We start from the raw sequence: 16,164 nt of genomic DNA, 5'->3' as shown, positions 1-16,164 counted from the left end.
ATACTTTCACTCCACTTTCAGAGGGGAAATATTTTACTTTTTACTCCTACATTTATTTGACAGTTTCAGTTACTAGTTACTTTTAAGATGAAGATTTTACACAATGCATAATATAACAAGAATTTAAGATACAACACATTGTTAAATATTAAACCAGTGGCCAACCTTTTTTAGCCTCTGACATCTAACAAAAAGCAGTGTGTGGTCTGAGTCGCATTTCAGATGTCTGTGAGTTGTTAACACCTCCATCACATCGTGAGTTTTCACAGAGAAAAAGTCCAAAAATGATTAACACATTTGTGTATGAGAACTTTGTTTCTTCTTTCCTCTCCCATTAATCATCTCACCATCCCTCAGATTTATCTGGTGTATATAAGTATATAATACTCATGAGGTCGTTAAAACTAGCTCCACCTCCAGCAGCCACAACAGTAACATGCTCCCTACACACTGATGTTTCAGTATTAATCGCCTAATGATGTCACATCAGTACTTTTACTTTAATGCTTCAACTGCATTTGCTGCTAATACTTGACTTCAACTGAGGTAGTATTCTTCATGCAGGACTTCTACTTGTAATGAATAGGCCTACTTTCACATTGCTGTATCAGTACTTTAAATAAGTAAGGGATCTCAACACTTGTTCCACCACTGCAAACAAAACAGAAAACAAGTGAGCTGTTGTGACACTACAGAGAGTGAAACTGAAAGGTTCTCAATCACACTGTGTGGGAGTGATGTGGGTGTCCTGAGGGGCTTTCTCGACTGAAGGGGTTTTGATCATGCCCTTTTTGCAAAGTGGAATTTTTTTTTTTTCTAGCCTACACAAACAAGTATGACACTGTGTTTTAATCACTTAGACTTCCTCACTGTTCTATGCTGGCAATATTCACAACATACTGTAAGTCTTTCTGTGTCAGTTTTGTTTCATACCCACAAATCAGTTTCATTAGTTACATGTTATTGTTGTCATCCAGTGAATTAGTGCTTAATAACAGATAAAGCAGTGTCAGAGCAGACCTACAGTGTGAGGCAGGGATTAGTGCGCGCTCCTGTCGCTTTAAAGGGAGCGCGCTCGCGGCATTTAAAGCTGTCAGATCCCTTGCGTCACTACTACACGCTTTTCGCGGGCGTGAGTTGAGTTTACATTCGGAGCACGGAGTGAAAACACACTAATACACACTGAACAGCCGAACACACACGCACTACAGGGGAACTGGACAATGGCGTCTGCGAGTGTGGTGGGGCAACACCCGGGTCAGCACTTTAAACTGCCCGGCGTCAGGAAGAAAATCACGCCGTCGAGGAGATTTTCCAGGGAGAAGATGATGTTCAGGAGGAGCGGTGGGGAGTGCGGGTCCGTCACTACTGAAGGGGAATTGGAAACTCAACCGTTGTCTCAAGGACCTGCGGGAGATACGGCGGTGAGGGCAGGAATGATGCCGAGTGAAGGATGCGGAGCTCCGGCCGCCCCTGCTGCGCCACGTAGCCCGAACCGGGAGAGAGAGGAGGGCAGCACGGACTGCGTTGGGCACACCGCGACCGGGAGCCTAGAAAGTCAAAGAGGGCACATCACCGGTGACCGCAACAGCAACATCGACTGTGACTCGAACCATAACACTGGTGCTCGGAGGGGGACTTCGCTCAAGAGGTCGGGCATCAATGTCATGACAGGCGATTTGGTTGCCGGTGGACACAAAGGAGCGGACCGGCACCGGGACGCGCCACATGGGAGACGGGACTCTCGGAACGGAGACAGCGGACATCGGCTCATCTCCTCGTCCAGTAGTCTGCCGCTGGGGCGGCTCACTCAGGGCAAGACTGGAGTCGTGAAGCTGGCTCGCACCGAGCCGTCCCGCAGGGAGGCCTGGTCCATCTTTCCCCCAAGGGTGGACCCCCGGGTGAGGACCGAGAAGGGCGAAGGACACCGGTTCGATGCCAAGCCGGTCACACAGGACTGGTGTGACGCCTGTAGCCGTAAGATCACAGCTCAGGCACTCAAATGTCAAAGTAAGTAGTTAGAGTCCTCCAACATGTTTATCTGTCTCTACAGTTTTGTACATGCTCAATGGAAATCAGTGATATAGGCTCTGTCGGCGACTTGCTCTGCACTGTTTTCATATGATGTGAATCCAGAACATGCACATGAATACAGTTCAAATTATTTCACTTGTGTGATTGGTTGTGTTTTAGTTTCATTGAGATGGTGCGAGTAGGCTGTGTTGGTGAATGTATGGTGTTATGAGTGACTGACCTGTTACTACAGGATTACTTTGTGAAGGGTACAAGTAGCCATGTGCTATACTTTTCCACACTGGTGTCTGTGTGTGTGTGTGTGTGTGTGTGTGTGTGTGTGTGTGTGTGTGTGTGTGTGTGTGTGTGTGTGTCTGTACACAAAAAAGAGCATGCGCTTGTGTGAGTGAGCCAGTATGATAGGGAAGGACATTTCTGAGCATTTTGCTCCATAGACAAAGCCAGAAATCTTCCATGGAAAGCTCATTATCTTGTCCTTCCAGCTTTGCCTCCCAGAGTCCTCACTGTGTGATTTACAGCCTCAGCTCAAAGAACTAGAGACAGATCGTAGAATTCACAGTGACGCACTGCTGAAATCCAGACACACATTGGAAATGTCTGTAAAGCTCACACTTAACTGTGAGTGTCCTTTTAATGTTTTTTTTAAACTGATGATGATATGAAAACAAAGTATTTGTTCCAGGAGTGACAGAGATGTAACAGGCGACACTCGAGGAAAGCATTTATTTTTCTTTGATTGTATATCAGAGTGCTTATTTGAGGCCAACATCTCTGGAGTCACATAATGTACTTGACTGTACTGACTTCATGGCCTAAAGTGTATTGCTGAGAGCTGCTCAGACTCTGATGACATCACTCCCACCTGCGCAGCTCTGGGACACAGAGAGTTTGGGCCAAGCCAATTTGACCTGGCATTGTTGATATGTGTTTAATCTGGCTCAAATAAACACGTGTACACACGGACACACCTTTTGCTGATGAGCTCAGCCTGAAGAGCGTGTGTGTGTGCGTGTCTGTGTTTGGGGGGCTTCTCTGAGCACATACTGTACATGCATAAGCGCTGTGTGTGTGTGTGTGTGGGGGAATTTGTGTGTCCATGAGAGCATGCGGATGCTGAGTTGGCATTGTGTCAGCGGCACTCATGGGGGGTTGCTGCGGCTGTAGAGCATTGTGAGATAAAGAAATTGAAGGGATTAAAATTGAGGGAAGGGCGTGAGTGAAGAAAGGGACAGGTAAAGGGCTGACCAGCAAAAACGGAAGAACAAAACCAAGGGGAAGTGGAAAGGGAAAGCGGAGGGATGAAACGGTGACGACAAAAAATGGTGGAAAGAATCAGAGGAGAGGCGGAGGGAGGCAGGGTGATAAAAACGAGGAGACATGGAGAGATAGAACAAGAGCAATGGGGAGGGAAGAGAGACGATGTGAACGAGGGAGAGGGGAAAAGAGTGAGAGTTCTTCCAGCACTGCAGAGCTGTCTGATTTAGTGTGCTATCAGCAGGAGCTCAGTGGAGCGAGAGCAGAGATAACTGGAGCACTATTCACACACAAACCCAGACAAACACACACACGCACAGTCATGAGTTTCTTTATAACCCAAGAACTTCACTGAGTTTTTTTTTCTCTCTCTTTATGGATCAAGCTAATTAGCTGTAGCTGTATGCTGCCAGCAGCTGTCCTCCAGGGCAAACCGTCCTTTTAAGCTTCCTTTTCCCGGAAAACATCAGAGGTGATTGCGGTACACAGTCGTGGGGGTCACCAGGACATTTATGACAAGCAATACAATTTTAGGCATTTCAGGGTATTTTTGTAGGGAGAAATGTGACCAAAACTGCCAAAATAGAAACAGCGCACACACGCACACATGCTCCTCTTTCAACTACACCCAGCAAATGACAGGGAGTGAGAGACGGAGGCCTTGCAACCATAAACAACCATCATTCTGTGCCTTTGTCTTATTTTATGCCTCTCTCCCTCTGACTGTCTTTAATTTATCACCCTCTCTCTATCTGTGTTGGCTTTGTTGCATCTGAAGCTCATAGAAACAACTAAGCAGCTCTTTTCCCCCGGGGATAGTCAAGGACTAGGAGGGACTGCTGTGATGTGGCCTTGCTGTACAGTGGAATCTGTCAATGTAGCCAGAGCTCCCAGGCTCATAGTCTCCAGCTCTGTTATATAGGCATCTGATTTAATTTCTTCTGCTGGCTTTCGTCCATGTTTGTGTTGCTGATAAGCCTAAAAACACTACACACATACAGACAATTACCATATGTGGCATCAGGCCCTAATGGGGCATAACATAATGAAGCATATGACCAACATGTCTGATAAGTGTGACATGTCTAGACATCTATGAGCTCCGAATGTCTGTTACTGACACTAATCTGACTCATTTTGAGAATTGACCCCCCCCCCAATGCCTTCCAGTGCACAGGATAACACACATAAATACAGAAGAAAGATTGATAAATGTTATTATCAAAAAAGTAATAACATGTAAAAATACAAAACTGCAGGGAAAGTTGTGTGACAGGAGTAATTATCTGTACAGTGATTATTTATCAATCATCTAATGATTTGATTTGTCATCTCTTCACGTTGTGCCATTGGTCAGGGAATACTGGGGGGACAGGAATGGCAGCCTCTTTAATCCCAGCTCTGGGAGTCTCCTGCCGGGGATTAGGCCTCAGGGATAGAGAGGTTGAGATTACAGACAGGCAGACAGAGTCAGACATGAGATTAATATTTAATTAAGCTTTCAGGGAACCACGCTGGTGTGGCACCAGTGCTGAGTTTGTTTCTGTGTCATACAAGAAGACACACACTTCTTACTGTGTATACTCAATTTTCACAAATACAGAATAATCATTTTAAAATGTCTTGGTCTTACAAATACATTGTAATACAAATACACAAATGTGATTGCCTAAACTAAAACAGCCTTACACTTTGAGTTGGGGATTGTTTTCATTGTTGAATAATCTGGCTTTAATCATTTTTGCAATGAATCAATCAATTGTTTAGGCTATAAGATGCCAAAAGGAGTGAAAAATTCCCATCACAATTTCCTACCACGGTTTCTACTGATTGTTAATTTTGTCTGGCCAAAACTATAAAAACAGATAAAACAGAAAAGCAGCAAATCCTAACGTTTGAGTCACGTTTGCCATTTCAACGACTCAAACAACACAATGATGATCAAAATAGATGCCAATTGATTCTCTGTTGCTCAACTAATCAATTAATCAGCTATTCTAATCAGAGAACTTTGTTCTCCAGTGTTTGTTCAAAGTGGCCACGTTTGTGTGAATTTGTATCCTCCTCACCCTCATTGTGTACTTTGGTTTGTTATCGGTCCTACACGTCAGCCCGCATGTCTCTGCTCCCTGTGTCAAAGTACTGTATGACAAGGTGAACGCTCTGGAGATCAGAGTTCCACGAAACTTGATTTCACAAGAAATAGCCCTCATCAACAATTAGCTCACATAGATCTCAGATTTAGAAAAAACCCTGTTAACGGATATTTGTGCTTCAACATTTGCAAGCTGAGTAGAGATCCTTGTTGTTACAGTGCATCTGCAGCAGCAGCAGCAGCAGCAGCAGCAAGTGTGAGGTCATGTGCTGGTCACTGCAGAGACAGGGAGGGATACTTGCATCGACACATGGCTGCCAGGAAACCCCACACACACACACACACACACACACACACACACACACGTGTGTGTGTCACAGACCTTCACAGCTACCTTCCCTTCCCTACCTTACCTTCCTATTCTTTATGCCCCATGGCATTCCTGATCTCTCTCTAGGGGATGTATTTTTTTCCTTTAACTCTAACATCTCTTCCTTATTTTACCTCTTCCCCTGGTCTACACAGTGCAGGCCTTGTTCTTAGGAACCTTCTCATCCGTTTCACATTGGTCTTCTCAAAGCTCCATTCACAGTGGAAGAAGAAAACATGGGAGGAGGGTTGTGTTAAATGGCTCATAACCTTCTTGTCTCGGCATACCACTGCTGCTGCTCTGCCAGTCCTGCGATGAATATAGTTTTTGCTAGACTTCAGCCAAAACATTCCTTCAGAGCTCATATATCTCCAGCTGAAAACATAGAATCTGAATACAAAGCTGCATTGAAGAGAGCTACTGAACACATGTTCAACATGCTACCACATCACACTTCTGTTATACTGTATTTTCCTTCAGTATCAGTCTTTTTTTTTTTTTTTTTCAGTTTCTCAGACACAAACAGTGCATATGGAAAGAGTCTTCGCCCACTCAGACACTTTAACATTATTTGACCTTGATAAATATAGGAAATGACAAGATAGGACACACAGATAAGCTTATTTTGCTCTTTCTTCAGAAACACCTCCATGGTGTTGTGTGCTCTCCTCTCTGTGCATTGCCGCTCTGCTGTATGTATGGCAGAACAGTTGGGATTTTTAAGCAGGCTATATTTAGGTCGCCCTTGGTGGATAGTGATAGGAGGACTGCAGAGGAAGAGGTGGTTAGGGCAGAAAGGACAGGACAAAGACATTCTTGAGCACATGTTAGTCGAACGAAATTTTGAAATTATGGATTTAAAAAAAAAAAAAGCCCACACACATTACATCATATTCAACCTTCATAAACACAACAGGCACTGCAGTGGGAAAAGAGGTGACATCAGAGCAAAGCATTGCTTGTGATTATGTCATACACTTGTGAGTGAGGCACATCCTGTTCCTCATAACTATTCAATTTTAGAAGTAGGGCAGGAGGATAATTCCCATTAGCACGCTCTCTTATGCGCATATTAATAACCAACGGACTGCGCATCACCTCAACCCACATATACAAGCATCCACACGCAAATACACATTTGAGGTGATGCAAGTCCTTCACACTGACAAGATATGTCACTGTTTGTGGGGTTAGGCAGCTAGGATGGCTGAGTCACTTCTCCTCGACCACACTGTGGGGTCTCAGACCAAGGAGACAGAAAAGGGTGAGAAGAGAGAGGAGGTAGTGTCGGTAACCAGCTTTGCAGTCGTGTTTGACGTTTGTGCTCTTGTATGGAGATCCCACCACGTCCTCAGCGACTGAGTGAGGAGTGTACAGTCAACCACTTAGTGACTGGGAAGGAGAAAGGCTCCTGTTGCTGGAAAGAGAGGAGAGAGGAACAGTGGAGCCAGGATTGTATGTGGGGGTCTCTGTCTCTTTAAGCTGGCTGTTTGTTACTGCAGAGTGTGTGGGTGCTGCAGTAGAGACAGAGAGGGAGAGAGAACGAGAGAGGATGAGGGAGCATTGATAACAGAGAGACGTTAGAGAGGAACAAGTTGCGCAGCAGAGAATCAGGGCTCATGTCCGCACGGTGAGGTGTGAGGAAGATCGGGCAGGTGCCGACCAGTGGAGAAAAGAGCGAGGCAAGTAGAGAGGTGAGAGCATTAGGGAGTGTGTGGGGAGTACAGGTGGAGGGGTGGCAGAGCGAGTGGAGAGGGGGCTGTTTATTCGGAGCGTGGCACCGGTGGCAGAGTGGCTGCGCTGGGATGGCAGAGGGGGGAACTGGGGGGGCTGGCGCTGGGGCAGTCCTCAGAGGGACAGCAGGGGCAGCCGGGGGCAGGACAGGAGAGCCAGCGAGGGCTATGCGCACAGGACGGTGCCCGCCGGATGGTGCCACCATGCTCCATCCATGGCACAGATAGCACCTCTCGTCCCGGGGCGGGAGGAGGCAAAGGGGGAGGCAGGGGTGGGGGTCGGGTCCGGTGGAGTTGAAGGCGTCAGGGTGGGCAGAACGTTTCTCGGCCAGGTGTCGCTGCATCTGGAGGAGGTCAGGGGTGATTCGGACGGGGAGGCTGGCAGTGCCTGCTTTGGACAGGTCTCACGGCGGCTGGGGCGGCTGCTGAAGAGGCTGCCCAAGTCTCGCTCCTGGAGTGACAGTCTGCGGATCCTCCGACGATCGTCCTCTAATGGATCTCTGCTCACCACCTCAGGTATGGAGAGGAGAAAAGAGGAATATGGAGGTTGCATAAGTTGTAAAAACTGGGAATAGAGATTTAGAAGTTGTACAAAGCATCCAAATCATTTTGGTAGTGATGAAAATAGGGGACAGTTCTTTGGAAAAAGAAAAAAGGGAAAGATGATGAGTGGACAGGTTGAGCCGGGTTGGCCTCAAAGGGCGGCTGTGGGCCAAAATATTTGGTATTGTGTGCGTCAGTCTGTCTATCTGTGAACTGAAATGCCCTCAAGCCCTGTTACTCTTTGTCTATACCCCCCTCTCTATCGGCTGATCTGTCCCCCCCCCTGCTTTTGTGTAAGAGCACATACTGTCTATGTGTGTAAGATTGTGTGTGAACAGTGAGGACAGGGGCTACAGATTGGATGTAAACAGTAGAATAGTCCAGTAAACAGGTCAGATGAAAGCAGCAGCATCCACAGTTCACTCAGTCTCTCTTTCATATCCACACACGCAGACAAACACAGAAAACCTACATTATCAATCTGCTGAGAAAATCCTATGTAAGTGGATTATCATATTGACTTTCATATTTGTAGCAGGAATTTGAGATAAGTGTGAGCCTGCTGGAGGCTGCGCAGCATCGATTTTTCCCATGTTTTCTCCAAATAGACGACTGCCTAATGCCTAATTTTTTTTAATTCAGTTTTTTACATAATGTAACATTAGCACAAAGTGTGGCTGGTGTAAAAAGAGGCAAGGAACGACATGGCTGGGTGCTACAGAATTATTGATCCATTCACAGCAAGAGACTGACAGCTGAATAAAAAAAGATGTTTACTGCAGCTCTTTCGTGTGTGTGTGTGTGTGTTTGTGTGTGTGTGTGTGTGTGTGTGTGCCCTCCTGTGTAAACCTGATAAGACCCTGACCAAACATGAGTCAGGGAGCAGCTCATCTAGAGCTCACCACTCCACCTGAGTGACATCATGCTGCAGCCTCAAAAGCTTCAGGAACAGCAGCACAAGCTACCACAGACAGATAATGGGTATTCTTAGACGGTATTCCCTGTAAAGGAAACCCAGTTAATCCTTTTATGAACAAACTGGCCTAAACCAGATTCCTCAGTTCCTCTTCTGTTGCATCTCTGATCTATAATTATCTTCTGTCGAAGTGTGTCAGAATAGTCGATGACGCCAACTGGCTGGAAATTCCTCTTAAATTCTGAACTACTAAGAATATAATAACTTGTTAATTGTAGTGTCATCAGCATCTCAGATGTGGTTAGAGGGGATGGAGTGATGGGTGTTTTAGGGAGGGTACTGTTATGAGGTTGTATGTGTTCAGGGCCCATTTTTGTTATTTTGTTTTGATTAGTATTACTACCATGGCTGGATAGTTTCAGTATTACTCCATATAAACTGTTGGGGAATTCTATTGTAGTGAATTGTAGTGTTATATTGTGTTATTGTTTTACAAAAATCTGTTGTCCAAAATAAAGGTGCAGTTCACCAAGTTTGCATATAAAGGTCAGTGAACTCTGCGAGGAGTACAGAGGAGAAGTTAGGAGCTAAGAGTTTGGATATCTCTGCCACTGCTGCTTGGACTTTGACCAATCCTTGTTAATGCTGCTAAATTTAGTACAATACTAAATCCCTTTAGTTCTCCTTCAATGCAAGCAAACTGCATTTAAAATGTTTTTGTTGCACTTATTTGAAAAGTTTCATCTGATCAAATGCACAAATTGTACCTCACTGAACATCAATGTCATTGAGCTTGACAGTTCATTTATGACTTTGGTAGTAGTATTTTGATAAAGAAAAAAAAACATTTTCTGGAGCTTTCATCCCCATCTCATGGCCTTCATCAGCTGAAGGAGTTTGCTTAGTTGTCATTGAGATGGATCAGTCGTCATCATGTTATATAATACTGAAACTTGACACAATAAGAGGTGGCTGTAAGTCCAAGAGACAAGGCTGACATTTTGGAAGAAATATAAGTGAATATTTTTTGTCACATTGATTTAATTATCTTTGCATCATTTGCTATTTTTTCAATATTTTGAAACTGATTTCAGACATATCACCCAGTCCTGCTGCACAGATGGTGAAACCGTTGGGAAATATCTACAGACTTGTTGGGGAGACTGCAGCAAGTAGATGACAAACAAACAAGACTACCTTAGAATAAAGAGACATTCACTCAGATTTACTTTGACTGTAGGCTCAGGTCTAACCAGCCACGTTGCTCTTACATAGCGGAAATGTGTTAAACATTGCATACTTTATTATCTAATTAATACAGATAAATCCAAATCTATGAACCCACAGTTAGAGTATCCATCTGAAAATATAACATAAAATCACTAAAACACAAAAACTCAGTGATGACATAATCATCAGCTAAAGAAATATTCCTCAAGAAGCCAAAAAATAAAACCCTAAAGCTTTCAGCTGCACCATTTGTTGCTCATTGGACAGAATAAGCCTTTAAAAACAAATTAAAGCTGGGTTCTTCTCTTGCTTGTTTAGTTATTCAGGGAGCGTCTGTAGCTGCACAGAAGTAGGTGATGAAAGACAAAGATAGAGATGCTGTGGTGATGGAGATAAACAGTGTCAGTAACAAATATGAAACTATTTTTCACACAAATTCACACTGACGTCAAGGTGAAGGGGTCAAATTTTATTCAGGGGAAATGTGAGTTCATCAGGTTTATATGTGAATGAGAGAGACACAGTTGAATGAGTAGCATTGTGTGTGTGTGTGTGTGTGTGTGTGTGTGCGCATGATCTACACAGCAGGAGAACATGGATAACTGCTCCAAATGAGCTATGATGGGATCAGACTGCTTAAAGCCCCTCAAAGACCCTGAAGCTGCTCCTAATTCCTCATAAGACCTGCAGAGCTCCCTTTAGGTTCATTAGTGACCGTGTTAATATCATCGCCCCTGTATTATAGCTACCTAACCCCTATTTAACCCCTCCCTTCTCACCCAGACAAGGAGAAAACACAATATGTCCTTCCCTCCTCTATGTTTCTATCTGGTGCCATACAGACATCCTCCATGACCTGAGAAACACTGCTAATCCGTCTTTACACTCCGCTGTCTGTCCCACACCCACTGTCTCACAGAAAGAAAAAACAACCACCCACATCCCCTATCTTCCTATCTCTTTCTGTCTTGCACAAACACGCACACACACACACACACACACACACACACACACACACACACACACACACACACACAGCACTCAGTCCAGTTTTGATCACACACACAGTAATGTCTCGGGTTACTGGAGATAAAGTCGAAACTGGGCAATTTTCTGGCTCCTTGGCCTTCCAAGAGCGAGAAGAGAAGGAGGACAAAAGATTTTAGGTGATATAAAAACAAAACATGACCGTAGAAAATTTTTATTCAGCAGCCTCCACCAAGACAATCTGACTGGCCTCTTTTGAGAACAGACCCGTCGTCATTAGATCGCTGTAATCGAAGCTCCTCCTCCTCCTCGCATTATCGACCAAAGTGCAGAAGCAGTGGAAGTTAAGACAGCCACTACATATAGATCTTTACATCCTGTACTTCTGAGCTCCCTCATCTCCTTCCACTTCCTAGTGCTGCCTCTGTCTCCATCTCTATCTATCTGCATCATCGTCCCGCTCTGTCTGGAGGCAGTGTCAGTTCAGAAGCAGTCAGACTGGAATGATGGGATGAGAGACAAAGGGGGAATCTGTGCACGCATCTCCTGCTGTGGAGGAGCAACCAAGGCCAGTCTACCATGGCGACAAATAACACAGCAGCCCTTCTCCTTGTTGAGACAACACACACACACACACACACACACACACACACACACACACACACACACACACACACACACTCTAGACATGATGACTGTGCAGAGGAGCAGATGATGAGTGTTTATGGCTCAACTTCATTATAGTCATCTGTTGGTGTCCTGCCTCCGGATACATGGGTCTGTGCACATTTATACATTTTATAAAAAAGGAAATGCTGCACTGAGATTGAATTAATTATGATATGTAAAGAATCAGGTCTGAAGGATTGTGTAAAATGGTATCAAATATGTAGTTTCAGAAAAAGTAGAAAACCAATTCAATCTGTTGAAATGCTTATGAGTATGAGAAGAATCATAGTTCTGCAGTTTACCAGATCAAGAGTCTCAAAAGACAAGTCAAAGGAAATGGTCTATGAACACTGACAGCTAGATTAGCTTGTCTTCAAATCATAAATAGAGTAGTTTTAAAAGAGTCTATTGAGAGAGGTGCTTGAGGTTTTGTGTGAGACTGAAGCACTCTCCAGTCCAAGGGAGTTGCCTGCATGAAGAATTGAGTATCAGGTAGTTTCCAGCCTAATTTGAAGTGATAAATACAGAAGCAGGATGGCAAGAATGCGGTTTCAAAGAAAAAAAAGATTGCCTCTGCATGTTCAGAATACACTGCTGGGGGCTCTTCCAACAAAACAGTTGCATTCCCACAAGTGGACCTGAACACAACTTCTCCTAACACCCCAGCCGAGAGGGGAATCCGCTTCACTGTCATGAATTCAAGCAACTTCCCCATTCGACAGTGTGTGTAACAATGGACTTTCCGCAGAAGAGCAAAAGGGAAGCCCTGCAAGTACCACCATGCAGTCAAAAGGGGGAAATTTTGTCTGAGGCGTCCAAACCAGCATCGCATGAAATGTGTTCGTTTCGCTGACTCCCTCCTCTTTTCCTCTCTCTTTCATTCCTCTCCCTCATGGTTCCCTGTGATTGTGCCTGCGTCAGCATGCCTGCACACAGTAACCTTCACAGACCTTCCTGGTCGCTGGATCACTGCGGCAGTGTCTCCACCTGGTCATTAGCACCCATGCATGTATGATACTGCAACTCCAGGAGGTCCACCTAATGCAAGGCCTGCACACACACCCATGTGTACATATAAGGAAAAACCTCAACCATTTCAGTTCCACATTTTACAGAGTAGCCTTGAATTCACTGAAAGCAGAACCTTTACCTTTAATCTAACGTCTCCTTTAAATTAAACCAAATCCTATAAGTTAGTTAAATCTTTAACCTGGATTTGTAAAATAATCAGCAAAAAAACAAAATCAAATTTTTTGTAGGGGCTTGTCTGTCAGTTTTGAATCTAGTAAATATATGTGTGTGTGTGTGTGTGTGTGTGTGTGTGTGTGTGTGTGTGTGTGTGTGTGTGTGTGTGTGCACGCGTGTGTGTGTTTGTGAGAATGACAGACAGAGACAGTTTGTCTTATCAGTGTGGGAATGGGTGAACCATGACTTGCTGACAGGGGTGTATCATACTGTAGGTGTGGATACAGGAAAAGGTTTCCACTCCTTTGTCGCTCCCATTTTCTTTGCTTTTTTTTCTAATTCCTGTCTTCAAAACGAATTCACAGAAGAAAGGCCGAGGAGACAGGGCCGTCCTTCTCTAAGTCGCCACCATCCAACACACGATTTCTGTCCTGAGAAAAACAGTAGAAGTTTTAAGGTATCCTGTGGAGTTTTGGGCCACTAGTTGTGCTTTCGAGTTTTTTTTTTTTTTTTTTTTTTTGTTTTTTTTTTACAAAAGTGGATCCCATTTTTTTGTATCATGTATGTGCATGAAAACACATGCACAATACAAAGAAACACGATACACAGGATACACACAGTGCATTCTGCTGCGAAATACTGAACATAAACATAACTTTGTTGTTTGTTCACAAGAAGACTCAGCAGAACATCATTAAAGAAAAGTTGACATTATGGGAAATATGCTTGTTCGGTTATCCTGCTGAAAAGAACCGTACCACTCCCATGGCTATACGCTAAATATGAAGCTTAGCACAAAGACTGGAAACTGCAAGCACTGGCTCTGACCGAAGGTAACAAAATACACCTACCAGCACCTCTTAATGGTGGTGATTTGTTGTTAGTTGTTATATAGGGGTTATGTAGGTGGATTTCATTCTCTTTGGATAACACCAGGCTAGCTCTTCATATTTACTGCACAGTCATGAGCCAACCTTGTCATCCACCTCTTGGTAAGAAACTAAAGACGTGTGTGTTGAAGGGTAAAGAGGTAGAGGCACAATCTCCTGGATGGAGTGAATGAAGTGTAGCAGGACAGGAAAGGAGTTTCTCTCTTCCCTTCCCCTGTATGTTTCCTTTCTTCCACTCTTTTTACAGTGACCTCTAAACTGTCACGAGCAGAGTATCCTTTATCTGAACTCTCCTCTTTCCTCGACACATCCCTACTGTCAGCGAGGCTTCGTGGCCCTTCCCTTTCACCCTGTCTCTCTGCCAACCTGTCTCTGTCACACACCCACACACACACTTACGCCTGTCTCCCTCTCTTAATGCAGCGACTTCTGAACTGTCACGTGCAAAATATCCTTTATCGGACCTTTCCCCTCTGCTAGACATTTCTCTCCTGTCAGTAAGCCCTATCCTGTCTCCTGTCTCTCCTCCTTTTGGAAAATACACAGAGCACTTAATTTCTGAACAAGCTGCTTTAAAGACACCTTTAATTCCAGGTATTTGGTAATCAGCCTGAGATTTAGCGCTGATTAATAACATGAAGATTCTACCACAGCTCTTTCCACAGTGGTCATCAAGAATTTTGTTGCCGTGGTTACGGTGCTGATGTTGAGTGTGAGAGATGCAGTGGTGTCCTTTCTCTTAGCAGGATACACACAGAGCCATTAATATCAGCAGACAGACAAACAGCCAGGGCTTAGCTCAGCTTATTCTGACCGTAGCAACAAAGAGGTGCACCAGAAAACGATATGTTTCTTATGAGCAAATATCTATATTTATCCGTTTATTTATATGTAAACAAAATCTTGTCTAAACAGTTTTATGTTTTTATGCAATCTTGCCGATTGCATGTAGAATACAGTGTTTTATTTAAGACGCTTCCTGCTTGAGGACCATAAAAAGGATCTGACTCAGAATTTCCCAAAACTACAGCCCTCCCTTTGCCCATCCAGTTTTCTTTAGCATGGATTACCTCACCAACTGAGGAGAAGTGAGATGCGAGGCTATGGAAAAGCCTCTGACCACGATAAAGTCTGCAAGGTATAAACAAGCCCAGTCTGTCATATGTGGAACCAACTAAAAATTAAAGAACAGCAGTGGACTATTTGGGGAAGTTCTGGGGGAAGTACCTACATCTAATCTGTTTTTTTGACTGAGCAGTATGGTGGGAGTTGACCACGCCACGGCTGCTATACCGTTACAGTTTGTTGGCCTTGAATGTTTAAGAATGCACATCCATTATTAAAATACATTATGTCTTGTTTTACACAATGTGTTTCTTTCCATTAAGTTCTTTGCTGCACCTTGTACAGTATGTCCATTATAAACAGTGTAATGTGTTTGCACAAGGGGATATGATATTTATTTTATGATAGATGTACTTAGCAGAGTATTTCCTGCCATCTGATGGGTAAAAGAGACGTTGATCTCAGAGGTGTAATTTGTAGTTTAAGTTGCTTGATTGATGTATTTGAATTGTTGGGCTATTTTCCCTTATTATAACAATATGTGGATAGATGTTTCGTATGTGTGCAGGTTTCTGTAGATTTTTTTTTTCTTTTTCAAAAAATGAAATAATTTTCTAAATCACTCTACACACACACACACACACACACACACACACACACACATGCGTGTACTGTACTATGTTTCATTAAGGAATACTGTCTGAGGGTGTGAGTCTGACATTAGCCACTAGATGGCACTAGTTTTCTGTGTAAAGGGAACGTTTGCGTGACTGTTCATGTTTGGTGTTTCAAGTCAAAATTCTGACTTACACACTTACAGGTGACTGATCGGCATTGCACTCTGGGAGATAATACAGCAGAGGAGTGCAGGCTACAATGTTAGATCAGGGTTTCATGACTTTTCAGTGACTGGTTCTGTCAAACTGTGTGTGCTCTTCTCTCTGATCAGTGTGTGTTCTTGTGTTCATCAGACTGCAGCTACACCTGTCACCTGGAGTGTCAGAGCCAGGTCCAGTTGGACTGTAACCAGAAGGACAGACAGCCTGAAAAAACTCCATCTCCCAGAAGCAACTCCTCTCCCACAGCTCCTCAGCACAAGGTGAGCATTTCAAAGACAAGGAATATTACATTAGTAAAAGTGTGTGTGTGTGTGTGTGTGTGTGTGTGTGTGTGTGTGTGTGTGTGTGTGTGTG

The 16,164-nt window shown here is 44.0% G+C and overlaps 1 protein-coding gene across 2 annotated transcripts in view; it reads left to right on the top strand.

Moving 5' to 3' along the window:
* The first annotated feature begins 1,121 nt into the window (after positions 1-1,121).
* Positions 1,122-16,164, top strand: part of rassf5 (Ras association domain family member 5) — a 28,150-nt gene continuing 13,107 nt past the window's right edge. The window contains exons 1-2 of one of the 2 annotated variants that reach the window (XM_087178578.1): positions 1,122-2,010; positions 15,943-16,070. In XM_087178578.1, the coding sequence (XP_087034704.1) occupies positions 1,224-2,010; positions 15,943-16,070 (915 nt within the window). In that variant the 5' untranslated portion in view covers positions 1,122-1,223. The remainder of the gene's footprint in view (positions 2,011-15,942; positions 16,071-16,164) is intronic. The other variant, XM_023423708.2, reaches the window with a different exon arrangement.

The sequence above is a fragment of the Seriola lalandi genome, unplaced genomic scaffold (assembly GCF_002814215.2).
Source record: "Seriola lalandi dorsalis isolate HSWRI2012SDOR001 ecotype SW California unplaced genomic scaffold, Sedor1 jcf7180002054692, whole genome shotgun sequence".
In the NCBI taxonomy this organism is placed as follows: domain Eukaryota; kingdom Metazoa; phylum Chordata; class Actinopteri; order Carangiformes; family Carangidae; genus Seriola; species Seriola lalandi.
Note: the sequence above shows the minus strand (reverse complement) of the source record. Positions and strands in the feature narration are given on the sequence as shown.